A 15,000-nucleotide genomic window follows, 5' to 3' on the forward strand; every position below is an offset into this window, starting at 1 on the left:
AACCTTTATTAAATTTAATCCCTCCGAACTGCAGTAGCTTTGATTGCAAGCCACAAGTATGCTTCGACACAGCAGGCAATTACACTATATTACTATGTTTTTGTTGTTTGTGCTACGATTGCCACAAATGAGCACGTGGTTGCATTAGTTTTGCCGTTAACGTTGCATTATTGAAAACTTTTCTCATTTAAGACGCATTTACCACACTCAATGCGGACTTCTTTCTGACCCACATGCATATCTATAAATGGTGTTTCTAGCTGGCCATATGGACGCTACACATTGTAAAACTAGGAAGGCATGAATTTAGTCTAGCTGGTAAAGACGTTCAGAAATAAAAATAAAAAGTTACGAGTATTGACTAAACGCTATAGAAAATACGGTGCATCTTATACATTGAGACTTACCAAATCATCAAGTAATGTATCACAGAAGACTCCGTATAAGTTAGTTTACTATTCAACTCTTTCTGAGGCTTTCAAAAATCATTTGAAAACGGCAGAACTGCAGAATGAAAACACTATTTCTACATTTATAAAAATATGTCAGCTCAAGAAGGGATCCAGAAAAGAGCAATTGCATTAAGTCGAACAAACATTATGCTTACAGAAGATAAATCATTGTTAATTCTGGCTACGTCGATCCAACTTTCATAGGAACCCGAATAACCTATCGTTCTAAACAACCTTGCCGTCAGTTTTCTCTTCTTTGGTGTTAGTTTAGCGAGGACGAGTACTACATATATCTTCTATCAACTATTATATATGTATATAAAATAGCATAGATATTATACAAAAAGCTGCAGAAAACTCACATGAGTTTGGTTATCATGAATCCGAAAGAAACACCCAACACAATTGTAGTCCTGAATCTAATCACTCAGAATAAGGTGGTGATTTGCAAAAAAAGACCTCTCTTGACAAAAAAATTAAAACTTTTTAAGTGTTTCATAACGATTATAATAATATGTTGCCAATGCACTTTAGGCTACTGGCAATGCAGCAACCCTTCAATATGATGGCACCTCATCCAATACAGAGTACCTACCACTGAAAGAGATAAACGTTCACAGCATTAAAAAGATCAAATTTAAAAGATCTTAACTTCACTAGTGTTTCGCATAGATTCCAATTTGACTTTACACGTCTTTGGAGCCAATATGAACTTGTATGGTAAAAGACACAAACAAGTAAATAGCCGATCATACAACATTTTCCAGGGCTGAGAAACTAATTTGCTACACCATAAATATTTCCCGCCTGACTAGCTAATAACAGCAGAGAGAGAGAGAACTGTTGAAAAGAGTAAGATAGCGAGCAGTGGCTAACGGATTGGCGCTAACTTGTAATAGGTGATCCATATAGAGGTACTCTTTTCAATAGCCTTTTTTTGGCAGATCATGCGCAGTCGAGTTAAGCTGTCATGTTATTTTGGTTAAGTATTGTTTTGCATTTCATCATGGAAAGACTTACTGGCTGAACAACGTTTACAAATCGTTCAACTTTTTTACGAAAATTCACATTCTGTAAAGAATGTGTTTCGCGCCCTTCTCCCAATTTATGCTGAACACAATCGGCCTACTGATCGTTCTACTATCACCCATCTTGAGACCCAGCATTCATATTTGGATAACATTCGGCCGAATGAACCACATTCAGCACGCAATGCCGAAAATATACCTGCCGTAGCTGAGATGGTACACGACGACAGTAGATAGACGACTCAGCACCGTTCGCAGCAACTCGGACTAACGTATGGCACAATTTGACCGTTCAATCTTCTCAAACGACATTGCTTCGCTCTATAGGCTCTTGAAAAGTTCCAAGAAGATCTGACGTTTTTGAGCCAAATTTTGTTCAGCAATGAGTCCTATTTCTGACTCAATGGGTATGTAAACAAGCAAAATTATCGAGTTTCGGACGAAGAGCTACCTGATGAAATTCAAGGGCGGCCTTTTCTTCCAGAAAAACCAAGGTTTTGGAGTTGTTTGTGGGCCGGTAAAATCATCGGTCCATATGTTTTTCCACAATGATGCCGGTGAGAAAGTAACCGTCAATGGCGACCGTTATCGCATCATGACAACCGACTATTTAATGCCTGAAATTGAAGCTCACGATGTCGGCGACACTTCCCACACATCGCATCAATCAATGGATTAATTGTGAGAACACTTTGGTGAGCAGATAATTTCACGTTTTGGCGCGGTCGATTGGCCACCAAGATCGTGTGATATCACACCGTTCGAATAAAGTCTCATGTAAGGTCTACCGCTTTGATAAGGGCTTAAAGCAAAACATCACGCGTGCCATTCGCCAATTATCAGTCGAAAAGCTCGAACGAGTCATCGAAAATTGGACTCAACGGATAGACCCTCTGAGATGTAGCCGTGGCCAAAAGTGGAGAGAGATAATCTTTCAACAATAATAGCCAAAGAATATTCTTTCGACTGATAATAAACATTCCCCATTAAATTTGAAGTTTCTGTATATTTTCTTTAAAACTGTAGGGAACCTCAAAATGTATTGCCCTATATAATGTAGACGGAACTTCATTCGGAAAACTGCAAAAAGTAGGAAAGAAGAATTAAGGTGCACGAATACATAATCGGCCAAGATCTGTAACACTGTAATCTTTTCGCTTTTCCAATTCTTCACATACTGAAAAGTTTTCTTTAATCTATTACACCATTGAAAGTTATACAAAAAGTTACTTCGCAAATTATTTTCTCATTGATTTCGCCACATTTCCAGCAAAGCAAGCAGATTATTGTAGAAGAAAATAAAACTCAAATCTCTGTATACGTGCCTGACCTTTTGGGAACGAATGCATTTAGTCTAGCTGCATTCAGAAAAAAGACAAATAAAAAAGTTACGAGTATTGACTAAACGCAATAGAAAATACGGTGCATCTTATAGATTGAGACTTGCCAAATCATCAAGTAATGTATCACAGAAGAGTCCGTATAAGTCAGTTTAGTATTCAACTTTTTCTGAGGCTTTCAAAAATCATTTGAAAACGGCAGAACTGCAGAATGAAAACACCTCAAACTTAAATGATTTTTTTTTTTTTTTTTTGTTTTGTTACACACCAGGCAATTACATTTTATTCTGCTTAGTGTTCGCTTTTCGCTGTTAAGCGTTTCATAATTCCTTGCAACTGCACACCCACACACAATTTCTCGCTTACAACATTTTATTAGCAGCATGTAATCAGAGTGTGCGAACTCTTCAAATTGCAATCAACTTTTGCAACATGTTCATTACTGGCGAATATATCAACTTTTCACCACCACACCAGCACACACTTGGCCGCAGCGGCAGCGGCAAGGGCATAAATATGAGCGCCAACATATGCAGGCAGCTACTGTTGCACTTGCACACTCGCATACACAGCCATTTTATATGGACGAACGCAGAAGACCAGCTCGAACGGCTTGAGTGCACACTTGAATTTTCTCGTTATAAGCGCCGCCCAGCGTCCGTCCGTCCGTCCGTCCGTGCGCTCCTAATGCACAATTCTGCCAATTACGCGTAAAGTATTACAGTTAGTTGAGGCGTGGCGGCGTGGCGGCATGGGGCGAGCCGGTGGCAAGTTAAGTGTTTGCTGGATGCGTTGATGGTGTTTCATTCGATGATAATGCTGGCACATTAAGTACATTTTCTGCAATATGTGAGAGTGCGAATACGAGCCCCGATCCAGCTGTTTGCGGTTGGGTCATGCGGCGACAGCGAGTTGTGCAGCGGCAAGCAAGCGGCGTGGTGAACTTGTTGCTTACGAAAGTGCCTAGCACACTGCCATTGTTGTTGTCTATGTTATTATTGTTATTGTTGTTGTTGTTGTGGCGTCGTTGTGGCATATGAAAATGCATGCAACACAATTTAAAGCATCATTTAACTTTCTACGGATATTCTCACACATTCTACATACAACAAACTCGTTATGGGTGTGTGTGTTTATAGGCATGTTTGCAAAGGATCTTAGAAAGTCCCCTGAGACACACACACACACACACACATCTTCGACACCTTTAAGCAGCACTTCAAATACTAGATATTCACATATCAGTGAGTCTGCCTAACATACATACATACATACATATGTATTTATAATCGTTGAAGCCATCATATGCCGTAAACCTTGACCCCCTTTTGGGATTACAATGAGCCAATTAAAATCCCGTGCAATTAAAGTGGCTTGAATTGTGCCAGCTTCAGGTTTTGTCATAAATTAATAGGTTAATTACCGTTAATGATGATATTAAAGGGCTTAGCAGCAAGATCTAACGCTGAGAAAATGTCTAACGAAGGATGTGCAAGCGCCTTAGCACACTTTCCTCAATCAAATCAAAAGAATATTACTATTATTGTTAGGATTTTTGCAACACACAGGGTGATTCATACAAAATATTTTTTATTTTTTTTACTCATGCTACAGAGTATGATAGTTCTGTTCACCTAACGGTCATCTATAATTAATCGAGACAGATATAGAGAATCTAAAGTTAGACATAAGTGATACGGTTAAAGAGACGATTTGAAATCCGTTTGACTGTCTGTCTGTCCGTCCGTCCGTGTAAGCTGTAACTTGAGTAAAAATTAAGAGCTATTTCGGCGGGGTCAGACCAGACCAGGAGAGTGGTGTCATGTGAGATGTCATGTATGCTGGACAGATATTTGATATGTTGGGATGGATTCTGAATAAGTAGGAGTTTAGCCTGCTACAGCCTACTGAACGAAACTGCGTTGTGATCTATCTAGATACTCGCGGCAACTCGTGCTCGTCGTCTGCATTGGGTTTTGAGAGGAAGTCGGTGAAGTTGTTTATGGCGCCAATGTGAATAACGGTCAGTGCATATCTGAAGTTTCTGCGAAAATATCCCAGCAGAAACTGCTTAGGGAGGAGTTCGTTATGTTCCATAATCGTAAGCCTCACTGTCTATTTGTTCGATCGGGAATATCTAGATGCATCCCGTTATAGTCCAGAGTTCAGTGTTCTGATATGCCTGAAGCTTCTAGTGCGTCTTTTATTATTAGTAAGTAGTTGAGATCCGCCGCCGATGTTGCCAACAACGTTTATTTGTTGTTTTTTTTTTCCAATGGGCGGCCGGCTAGCGACTTGTAGATTTTGTTGCGGCTCTTTACTTTGGCAGTTATCGCGGTCAAATCTGGAGTGAAGGAGAACGGAATGTCTAATGTCACACCCAAGGAGGATACCACCCTGTCAAACCCCCTGTTTAATTCTTCTCAAATTGAAATTTTTACCCCGAAACAGAACGGATAATGGCCGACCGCTCAGGTAGTTCACAGTCCATTCAAACCTAGAAGGAGCGTGGATTGTTTGATGTCCTCAAGTAGCGTTGACTGTGTCCAAGGCTTTTGACAAGTACAACGATACGAGGATCGCCCTTTCACAAGATCGTTTTTGGTTGATGCCATGAACTATCTGGGGCATAGTTGTCCGATCTTTCTACGGAAATTGTAAGGCTACCTTCGGCAATAATCTGTGCTAAATTTCGTGAAGAAATCTTCTCAAATAAAAAAGTTTTCCATACTACAACTCGGTTTGTATGTGATCATTCAATCCTCATTGCCATTCTTTATATGATGAATCCAGGAATTATCTAACATACAAGTTCTCCACCAGCACTAGCAGAACATTACGATATGATTTCAATCGAAATTTATACCATTTTTTAACACTGCCGTCATTCATGAAACCTTTTAGAACTAAACTACCTTAAACACTACACTACCAAATCACCGTTATTCACCAGTGATTTCAATTAATAAAAACAGCACACATTTAAGTTTTCACCACTTATATTAAAAAATCTGTATTTTTTCTAATGTTTCCACTTTCCTGCTGTACACAAATGTGTACGGACAACAAAATATACGCACAAAGAACAGAATATGTTCCAAGTTTAAAGACGGCGACCACGACGACCTCCCTTTCTGCGTGTGGAATCTGATGGGATTGGTGTAACATCTTCGATGCGTCCAATTTTCATTGAAGAACGAGCCAAAGCACGCAACGCTGACTGGGCACCGGGTCCAGGAGTTTTGGTCTTGTTACCACCGGTAGCACGCAATTTGATGTGCAGAGCAGTGATGCCAAGAGTTTTGCATTTTTCAGCGACATCCTAAAATAAGATTAAGAGATAATTGGTTAGTTTAAGAGCATAAAAACTTTATATACAAATTGTACTTACTTGAGCAGCCAACATAGCAGCGTAAGGTGAAGCTTCATCACGATCAGCCTTCACTTTCATACCACCAGTGACGCGAGCAATGGTTTCACGGCCAGACAAATCCGTAACATGAACGAAGGTATCGTTAAAACTGGCATAGATGTGTGCAACACCGAAAACGTATTCACCATCACGTACTTGTGGGCCCAACGATACTTGGACTTCTTCCTTTTGAGCTTTAGCCTTTCTGGGTGCCATTTTTGTTTGGTAGGATCAACTGTAATTGAAATAACATCGGTTTTCGGTTATTTTTGCCAATCTTTATGTAGAATACACTTTGCTAAGTACAAATTTTTGATGGTGAATTTGTTTATTCAGTGGTAAATGCTATACGCCCGCAATTAGTTGCAAAACACAATTGAGGGTTATATTTATTTGTTAGCATCCATTAATACTGCCAATAAAAAGGCTACATTTTTGGCTTAAAATGCTTAGAAATATATTCTGAATCTTCACACACATAACTTTTGCAAAAAAATTCACCATTTTAAAAAATATTTCATAAAATAATTAAGAGCATAAATAAAACACAGACCAATTGCGTGAACCGGATATTGAAAAAGAAAGTACAGCAGTTTTTAGCTGTCAAAAGTGCCATTAGCTGCACGAACGTCAAAACTGCTGGAAAATCAGTGTTGCAAACTCGATTGCTTTGACTGATTAGCACTTCCGATGAAATTTATAATGTTACTTAATATTTCGGCTCACTGATATATACATATTCAAGGAAGATATTTTTTTAAAAACAAATTAAATAAAGTTTTGATAATTCCATTGCTTTGACTGATTAGCACTTCCGATGAAATTTATAATATTACTTAATATTTCGACTCACTGATATATACATATACAAGGAAGATATTTTTTTAAAAACAAATTAAATAACGTTTTGATAATTCTGCTTAGTCTTTTATTTCGAATACTGGAAGCTCGCTTGTTGTTTCAAGCCTGGAATAAGTTATTGAATACAGACTACTCTAAACGGATTTCATCAAAGTTTTTGAGCAACTTCAAAACTAATATAATATTGTGTTTATCACTCAGCTCTTGTAGAACCTCTTCATTATAACCACGACACGGAGGAAAATTAACAAAAACCAAAGTACTGCCCTCTGTATGGAGATATTTGATTAAAGATACAACCCTGCATTTTAGAATTCGCCGCACTGCCATATATAGCCATCACTTTCATACAGTTTGTTATCAAAAACAATCTTTTTCACTTACACTACCGCAATCAGGTGAGAGGGAGATGATGATTTTCCTTTTCCCAAATGCATCGATAATCCAAGGCCTTGCCACTAGCGCATGTTTTTAGGCCTACAGTAAAGTTTTAAATATTATTTATTGAGCGACTGTCTGTTTAAAGCGGTTATTAATTGTAATAACGCAGATATATATGCTTCATTTAGCATTTTTTTCTTTATTTGACTTTGCTAGAATATATATCACCGATTTAAATTGTAATCAACTAATTTTTATTCGAAAAAATATGTTTAGGAATTTTGGAAGATTTTCGCTGAATTTTCTTCATGCTGGCAGCATCACTGCAGCGTACGAGTGTGTGTGTGCGTTTTGTGTTCCAAAGAAATTCTGTGTGTGAAAATTTGGCGAAGAAAAATTGGGAATTAGATAAAATTATCGCATAGAAAAACTGGAAAATGTGTAGAAAACTATATTAGAAACGGTTTAAATATGAATTTGTTGAAATGATGTGCGAAGCGGTGTTATGAATTGTCAAAAATAGTAAGTGAATGAGTGGTTCGATTCTGCCTTCGATTGTCAGGGGCACTCGTTCATTTTCCTTTCGGCAGTAGAATCGAATAATTTTCTCAACTTAAATTATGTGAAAATTAGCTGAGAACTTAAAAAAGTGTTAAATTTATTTTACAGAAAAGTCATGTGACTTGACAGAAGTAATTCGAAACGTCCAAAAGAATTGTAATCGCCTGAAATTGTATATTATTTTAAAAGACTATTTTCATGAAAAGGGGTAGGGGAATATAGTTAGAAGTGAATGTTCATGCAAAGGAAAGCAAAAGTGGTGGAAGCATAGAAAAAAAGTTGGTGGAAAAAAAGAACTGGTTGCGGAGCGAAGAAAACAAAAGGCGAAGAGCGAGTGGCAACAGTAACAACAATAACAACTGCCAGAACGTAAACAAGAACAAAGTTATGATTAAGGCGAATTAAAGTGTTGGATGACAATTGATAGCAAGAAAGTGGGTAAAAAAGAAACGAAGCAAACATCACACGAATAAGGAGTTGTAAAAGAATTTAAAAAGACGAGCAGCTGGTTGCTCAGCCAATAATGCTGCTGCTGCGCTGCTTTAACTGTGCATAATTTTATTTGTGTTGTGTAGCTGCGCTGCCTTGCGTCATCGTAGACGTCAACGTTGTCGAACTCATCCGTGTACGATTGGTTTGTATTGGGCTATCACGCTTATTCGTAGCATGCAATCCCGTTTGGTCGCTTCTTGATTTGTTTTGCGGTAGTGTTCGTTCGTCTTATTGTCGTCGCAATGTTCCGTGTTTCTCATGTTTTGGTAGGGGGGCAAATGAGAAAAAAATTATTAAATAAAAAGTAAATCAAATATCCCCAACATTCGCGAAAGGCCGCGCAGACATCGAGGACGTGTTTGTATTCATCACAACGGACTCGTTTATGTAGCACATCACATAAGACTTGAAACTTTAGTGTAGAACACTAAATGGACAAAATTTAATTGTCGTGATCGTCATCGTCGTCGAAATCGTACGGGAATATCAGTTGACAAGTAATTAAGAAAAAATACGGGTTGAACACAGTAAACTAACTTGTAATATAATTAATATATATTTAACTGTACATATATAACATATAATCATAAACAGTAACTTATACATAAGTGAAGTTAATTAAAACCATAAATTTATCTGCTAGTGTATTAATTTAGACACATACGCACACACACACACATTGAGACTCACAAATTCTATGAACTCCATACGAAAAGGTTAAATCATCCGTCGCGTCGCGAGTGTAAAACCACATAAATTAAAAGTGTGCTTGTTAATCACGTACACAGCCCGCACAATTTTTGAGAAAATATTCTCAAAGAAAAGTCTGCATAATATCAAAACACTTGGTGTATAAAAATCCAGCATCCTGGCGAACCGCAACGCTAACAACGGAAACGGTGGTGGTAGCGGTGGCGGCGGTAATAACGCTGCTGCTGGCGCCGCTGGTGGTGGTGGTGGTGGTAATGCAGCAGAGGGATCTCGACGTAACGGTGCTGCTGCAGCGGCCAACGTTGCGGGGGGTGCTGGTGAGCAAGGCGCCGCAGCAGGTGCCGGAGCAGCTGAGTGGAATCCAGAAGAAATCGACCGTTTTAGCTTCGACGACTCTGATCGTTTTGAAGAAGATTCACTCTGCAGTTGGAGCTCCGAACCAGAGTCACTATGTAATAACTGGCGCGGTTGGAAGAAACCCTCAAGTTTCGGTTTGACCAACCCAATAACGGCCAGCGCTAGTTCAACGCCTGCCAGCATTGTAGCGCGTAAAGGTGACACTGATGGTGGTAAGTATATAATAACAAAACATATGACATAAAGTATATGTATTTAGTACATGTAGTTGTTAGGTACCTAAATATTTATTTCTGCATGTCAGTTTACTGTTTAATTTGCAGTTACAATTTTTCTTTAACTTCTTTGTAATACTCAGGTGGAACCGACGGAGACCATATAAAACATAAGTGTACAATGTACGCATATAAATGATCATACAAACTGATGGTTCAAAATCAAGTTTTGTTTATGGAAATTATTGTCGAAGACATCTATATAATATCCGAACAAATTCTGCCGATGGGACCGCTATACTATAGCATATATCAGTAATATAACCCGAATAATTAAATATCCTTGTTTGAGAAGTCTTTTGATTTGACAAGTATCTTCACAAAATTTGTGTATGTACAGTTGCGAGCAGTGAAATAGTAGTGGGTGTTAGAGTTTTACATACCTGTGAGTTATGCAAAATTTTAAACAATTTAACATCAGTTGAAATGGAAAAGTTGATCATATTTCCCTGGCTACGTTTATTAATAAAAATATTTTAATTTGAATGGGTGTAAGATATATTTATTCACAAAGTTGTGTTTTTATATGAAATTTGATGGGAGCAGTAAAATAGTAGTAAAGTAATAAATTTTTTTTTTTAAACTGAAGGATTTTTGGAAGTTCCGTCTATACGAGATATTAGTACTTGGTAGCATGGCCATGATTTTTAATAACAGCCGCCTCTTCATAGAATCTACGAGACTCTGGAATCTTTTTAGTGGTATGTTCTGCCATGTTTGCTGCACTACGTCCACAACTCATTGTTGTTTTTGAGTTTGTCATTCCATACGACTTAACGTCCTTTTCAGCGGGATGTTCTCTTCAGCATATGGTATCATAATATACTGCATTATATCCACGAATTTGTGTCGGTCCGTTATGCTAGTAATCTTGTGAATTGGGATTGCACAAAAAAATTGGGCCTGAAAGAAAAACACCCCAAACCATGAAATTCAAACCGCCAAGCTTCATAGTTTTTGTGCGGAATCTGGGGTCGTATTCTCTATTAGGGGAGCGTCTTAGATACTGACGGGACCCTTTACCGCCGTATAGAATAACTTTCGACACGTCTGTCTAAAAGATGTGGCGCCATTTCTCAATCGGCAAATTCTCAATTGATCCTTTGGCAAATTTAATACGACTTGCTATATGATTTTTTTTAATAACGGTACTTATCGAGGACTGCGGACATATAAATTATGTTCATGTAGAAGTCTTCTGTATGAACACCGTAGGCCAGGTTCAGTTCATTCCAAATATCCTTTTTTCGTCTGTTTTTTTTAATAACTAATTGCATTGTAAGTCGTTGTGGCTTAACACCCTACAATTCTTTCCACTCCCTTGCAGGATTTACTGTTATTTATGACAGATTGAAACCGTTCCGTACCCGTTCCCACGACAGTCGGGTCTACGAAAACCGGAACGGACCCGAATTTTTATCCGGCCAAGGACTGTCAACTCGGCAGAATTATGCCGTTACAACAACAACAACAGATTGAATACATTCTCGTTTTTCGTCACTGCAGTGCTTCCCGCGGCCCAAAAAAAAGTGCAAAGTCATATTTTTTTTTTGCTTTTTGCATTGAATAATTAATGAAAGATCTGGAAACTTACTTTTTGTTTGATAAAATTAAATTTTTTTTTATTAAAAATTATCTGTTTGCAATCATCTCCTCGTTCACTACTATTCTATTGCTCGCTCATAAAAACAGATATCCCAATAAAATTGGCTTTAAAAAAGTAACGGTAAGTAATTCAAACTTATTGTTGCATATAACAGGACCGTTATACTTCAGAGAATATAACTAAAATAATGATCGACGGCAATATCATAAAATAAACAAAATTTAAAGCAAAACTCTCTTGGCCAATAGGCACTACTATTTCAATGCTCGCAACTGTAATCTTTTGTGTTTGTGTAGGGTATTATAGCTTCTGTGCAAGCGAAATAAAAGTTTTTTTTGTTTTATTTTAACCACATAATAATTCATAGCGTCTTATCTGAAGAAATGGAGAAAAGGGAAAGGAAAATATAAAAAAAAAGGTTTGAGTCCGGTTGAAACTAAAATTGCTACGTGGAGTAAAAGTTGATCAGTAATATATTAGAAAACCTAAAAATGTATTCCTTTGGAACAATGGAAATCTTAATTTATTTTCCTCCAGTCAAATATACATATACTAACAAATACTAACCTCTTCGTTACATTTACAACAATAACTGCAGTAATAAACAGGAAAAGAATAAACAAACCACCATATGAGAACAATCGAAAATAATAAAAACATATTTTTTTTCTTTTATATTTGAAAGGAAATGTACAAAAGGCAAAAGTAAACGCATGTGCAACTAGCTTGTTGCGCCGAATACAGGCTATCAGTACATTGTACGTGCAAACGCTGTGTCCATGTTTGTCAGTCTATTGCTAATGCAACAGTGCCTACACTATTGCACGTAGCGCTCCGTAGCTAATTCCTGCCTAGTTGCAGTTTTTTCGAGCAATGAATCCATAGAACGCCCGCTGCTCCTGCTCTGCCAAGGCAACAACATGAACAGACACACACTTGTATGTGTATTTCATTTGCAAAGGCAATGACAGTGGACGCAACATACATTCGTATGCGTTCATCCGGTTTATTTTAAATGCACAAATACAATGGTGCTTTGTTGCAGGGCGAATGTTGGTGCAACATTTTGCGTTTGTTTTTTTTTTTTGTTTTTCTAGTTCATTGGCTGCGTTGCTTGCGCGTTCTCGCAGACATTGCAACATTTTTATTTTACCATATAACTTTTGTTGCAATATTGCTTTGAATTGTCTAAAAATAACAAGTTGCACTGAGTTTTTTTTTGTTTTTCATTTTATGTATGTGTTTATTTGTTTTTTTTTTTTTTTATACCAGCTGGCTTCATGTTGCGCTCTAGCCTCCAGTGGCGGCAACCTACTGTTCAATGTGTGTGTTTTGTGCATAGTTTTTCCTTCTTTTGGATTGAAGTCGATGCTGTTTGTATCGCTTTGAAAAATCACGGAATGAAATGCGTAGTACCATATAATCCTCTGTGGCATATGCATATAATGTTTTTTTTTTACGATTTTGCTTCTAATAGGGTAATAAGTACCTTATAGTGCATATGCCACATGTGTTCGCATCTACCTAGCCATCGTTCCTATAACCTCGAGCATTTTATGTTTTTTTTTACTTGTCCATTCGTTGCATGTGGTGTTTCATTGTAAGCCTCTGTGTCTGTGGCTGAGTTTGTGTAAGTTGAATTGCCTGTGTTCGACATCACCTGTGTCTTGTCCTGTTGCTGGTTTCGACGTATTACCTTCTCTAAACGCTGATGTTTGTACAGTGACGATAGAAATAATAGCCCTGTGTCAAATAATACTGATTCAAAATAAAATGAAACATAAAAATACATATGTTTAACTGTTTAGAATATAATAGTCAAATTATTGGCGCAATATTAGATTGAAAACATGGGAAAAATAATTTTAGGAATATTGTTTACCAAAAGTTTCAATTATTACCAACTTTTGACCATCCGGTTTTTCGACAAGCGGTTCAAAACAATGGGTAGAACCACCATGTACCATATGGCCGGTCTTAGAGAGTTAGTCCAAAACTGTTTGGAAAATGTTTTATTCTGATACAATAATCTCTTGAAGCTTGGTCTAATGATGTTCAATCGGTTTTACATCATATCGGTTCCACGACAATTGGGTATCCAGAACGAAGCTGCGCTAGGGTTAACCCGGCAGCATCCCTCAAAATTATGTACCATCAAATATATGTTTAACAGTAATAACATTTTTGTTTTCTTGATTGTTTCTCATTGTATCCTTGCAAATTTCTTCTGTCACAGTTCAGAAGTTGTAACAGATAGATTAGACCTCTCTCTCTCTCTCCTACCTTCTCTTTCTCTCTTTCCTTCTATCTCTGTTGTTGTTGTTGTAGCGGCAGAATTATGCTGAGTTGACGGCCCTTAGCGACTGCGTGGGAAAGGTACCTTCTATCTCTCTTGTACCTACCCTCTCTCTATCTCTCTCCAAAAGTCGTCCTTCATATAATAGCGACTTTATTCTTCACGAGTTTCAAGTTCAAGTATTACGATTTTACTGCGTTGCTCAAAGAATGGCAAAACAGCCGCCACATTGCTATTTTAACCAACACTGTACATGTATAAATGCCTATATGTAAGTGCAATCGTTATTATTTCGCCGTTTATTCTCATTTGCTCCTTGTCTATGCTTTCTGTCCGTCTGTCTGTCTGTCCGTCTGTCTGTCTGTCTAGCTTGTTTACTGGCCATCCTAGTGCTGTTTGGTGGTTGCTGAAGTTCGTTGCAGTTACAAGTTCTTGCCATTATTACCGTTTTCCAGCTCTTAAGATAAAGATATCCATCCACGTTCAACGCTGTGCCTTCACTACTTGCCACGTTCTGCCTTTGTTTTGACCATTCTCTTGTCTCTTTATCTGTTTCTCCATATATGTTTGTGTGTGTGTGTGTGCCTCAACTGCTTACTCTTGCCGCCCTGGCACGGTCGTGGTTATCTGCATGTTGGTCATACGCCATTTAACAATTGCCTGTTTGCCAGTCCTCCAGTCTTTCTGCTTGCTAGCCTGCCATTTTCCGATGTCAAGAAACCATTTCAAGGATTCTCGCGCTGTTGTTTTAAATGAAATTAAAATGATGACACGATTTAAAGGTTTTTTCAACACAGAATATCTGTGTGTGTGTGTGTTTCTTGAAAGCTACGTTCGTCCACTTGCCATACTAATTTGGTGGTTTATAAAATGTAAGTGGCTGTTCATTGATCTGGTGCTGTTGTTTTTATTGTTGTTATGGTTTCGTTGGGTTTTTGCTTTTGTTTCAGCATTTACTATACGCTCGTTGTCTGCTGTCAGTTGATCAGCTACTGATGATGCGGTACGAGGTGTGTTCAAAAATAATCGCGAATTTTGAATTTTCGCGGGTTACGTATATTTGAATTTAGAATTTTTTGTGGCGTTATGTTGGTACTCATGTCTCTCACTTATGCCGACAAGCTCGTCCATTTTGAATGTTCATTTAATTATTGACAGCTGCTTTGCTTGCACGTGTTTTAGATCGTCTTCGATTTTTACCTATTCAAAAAAATGGATCAAAGAACAT

At 37.8% G+C, this 15,000-nt stretch overlaps 2 protein-coding genes and 1 long non-coding RNA gene across 3 annotated transcripts in view; 2 read left to right on the forward strand and 1 right to left on the reverse strand.

Annotated features, from left to right (window-relative positions):
- Positions 1 to 5,801: 5,801 nt before the first annotated feature.
- Positions 5,802 to 6,892, reverse strand: LOC108974205 (40S ribosomal protein S14). Its single transcript, XM_018941909.1, has 3 exons — positions 6,786 to 6,892; positions 6,212 to 6,467; positions 5,802 to 6,142 (listed from the first exon to the last, which is right to left on the reverse strand). The coding sequence occupies exons 2-3, from the start codon at positions 6,446 to 6,448 to the stop codon at positions 5,924 to 5,926; spliced, it is 456 nt and encodes a 151-aa protein (XP_018797454.1). The 5' UTR covers positions 6,449 to 6,467; positions 6,786 to 6,892; the 3' UTR covers positions 5,802 to 5,923.
- Positions 6,893 to 7,820: 928 nt separating this feature from the next.
- Positions 7,821 to 9,355, forward strand: LOC108974232. Its single transcript, XR_001993789.1, has 2 exons — positions 7,821 to 7,996; positions 8,144 to 9,355. It is a non-coding gene; the product is annotated as an uncharacterized LOC108974232 (long non-coding RNA).
- A 28-nt stretch (positions 9,356 to 9,383) lies between these two features.
- The window catches only part of LOC108974195 (zinc finger SWIM domain-containing protein 8), a gene marked incomplete at its 5' end in the record, with an annotated part of 28,474 nt that continues 22,857 nt past the window's right edge, over positions 9,384 to 15,000 (forward strand). Inside the window, one exon of the mRNA XM_018941898.1 lies at positions 9,384 to 9,807. Within this exon, the coding sequence (XP_018797443.1) occupies positions 9,384 to 9,807 (424 nt within the window). The remainder of the gene's footprint in view (positions 9,808 to 15,000) is intronic.

This window comes from Bactrocera latifrons, unplaced genomic scaffold, assembly GCF_001853355.1.
Source record: "Bactrocera latifrons isolate USDA-ARS-PBARC rearing strain unplaced genomic scaffold, ASM185335v1 scaffold_54, whole genome shotgun sequence".
NCBI lineage: Eukaryota > Metazoa > Arthropoda > Insecta > Diptera > Tephritidae > Bactrocera > Bactrocera latifrons.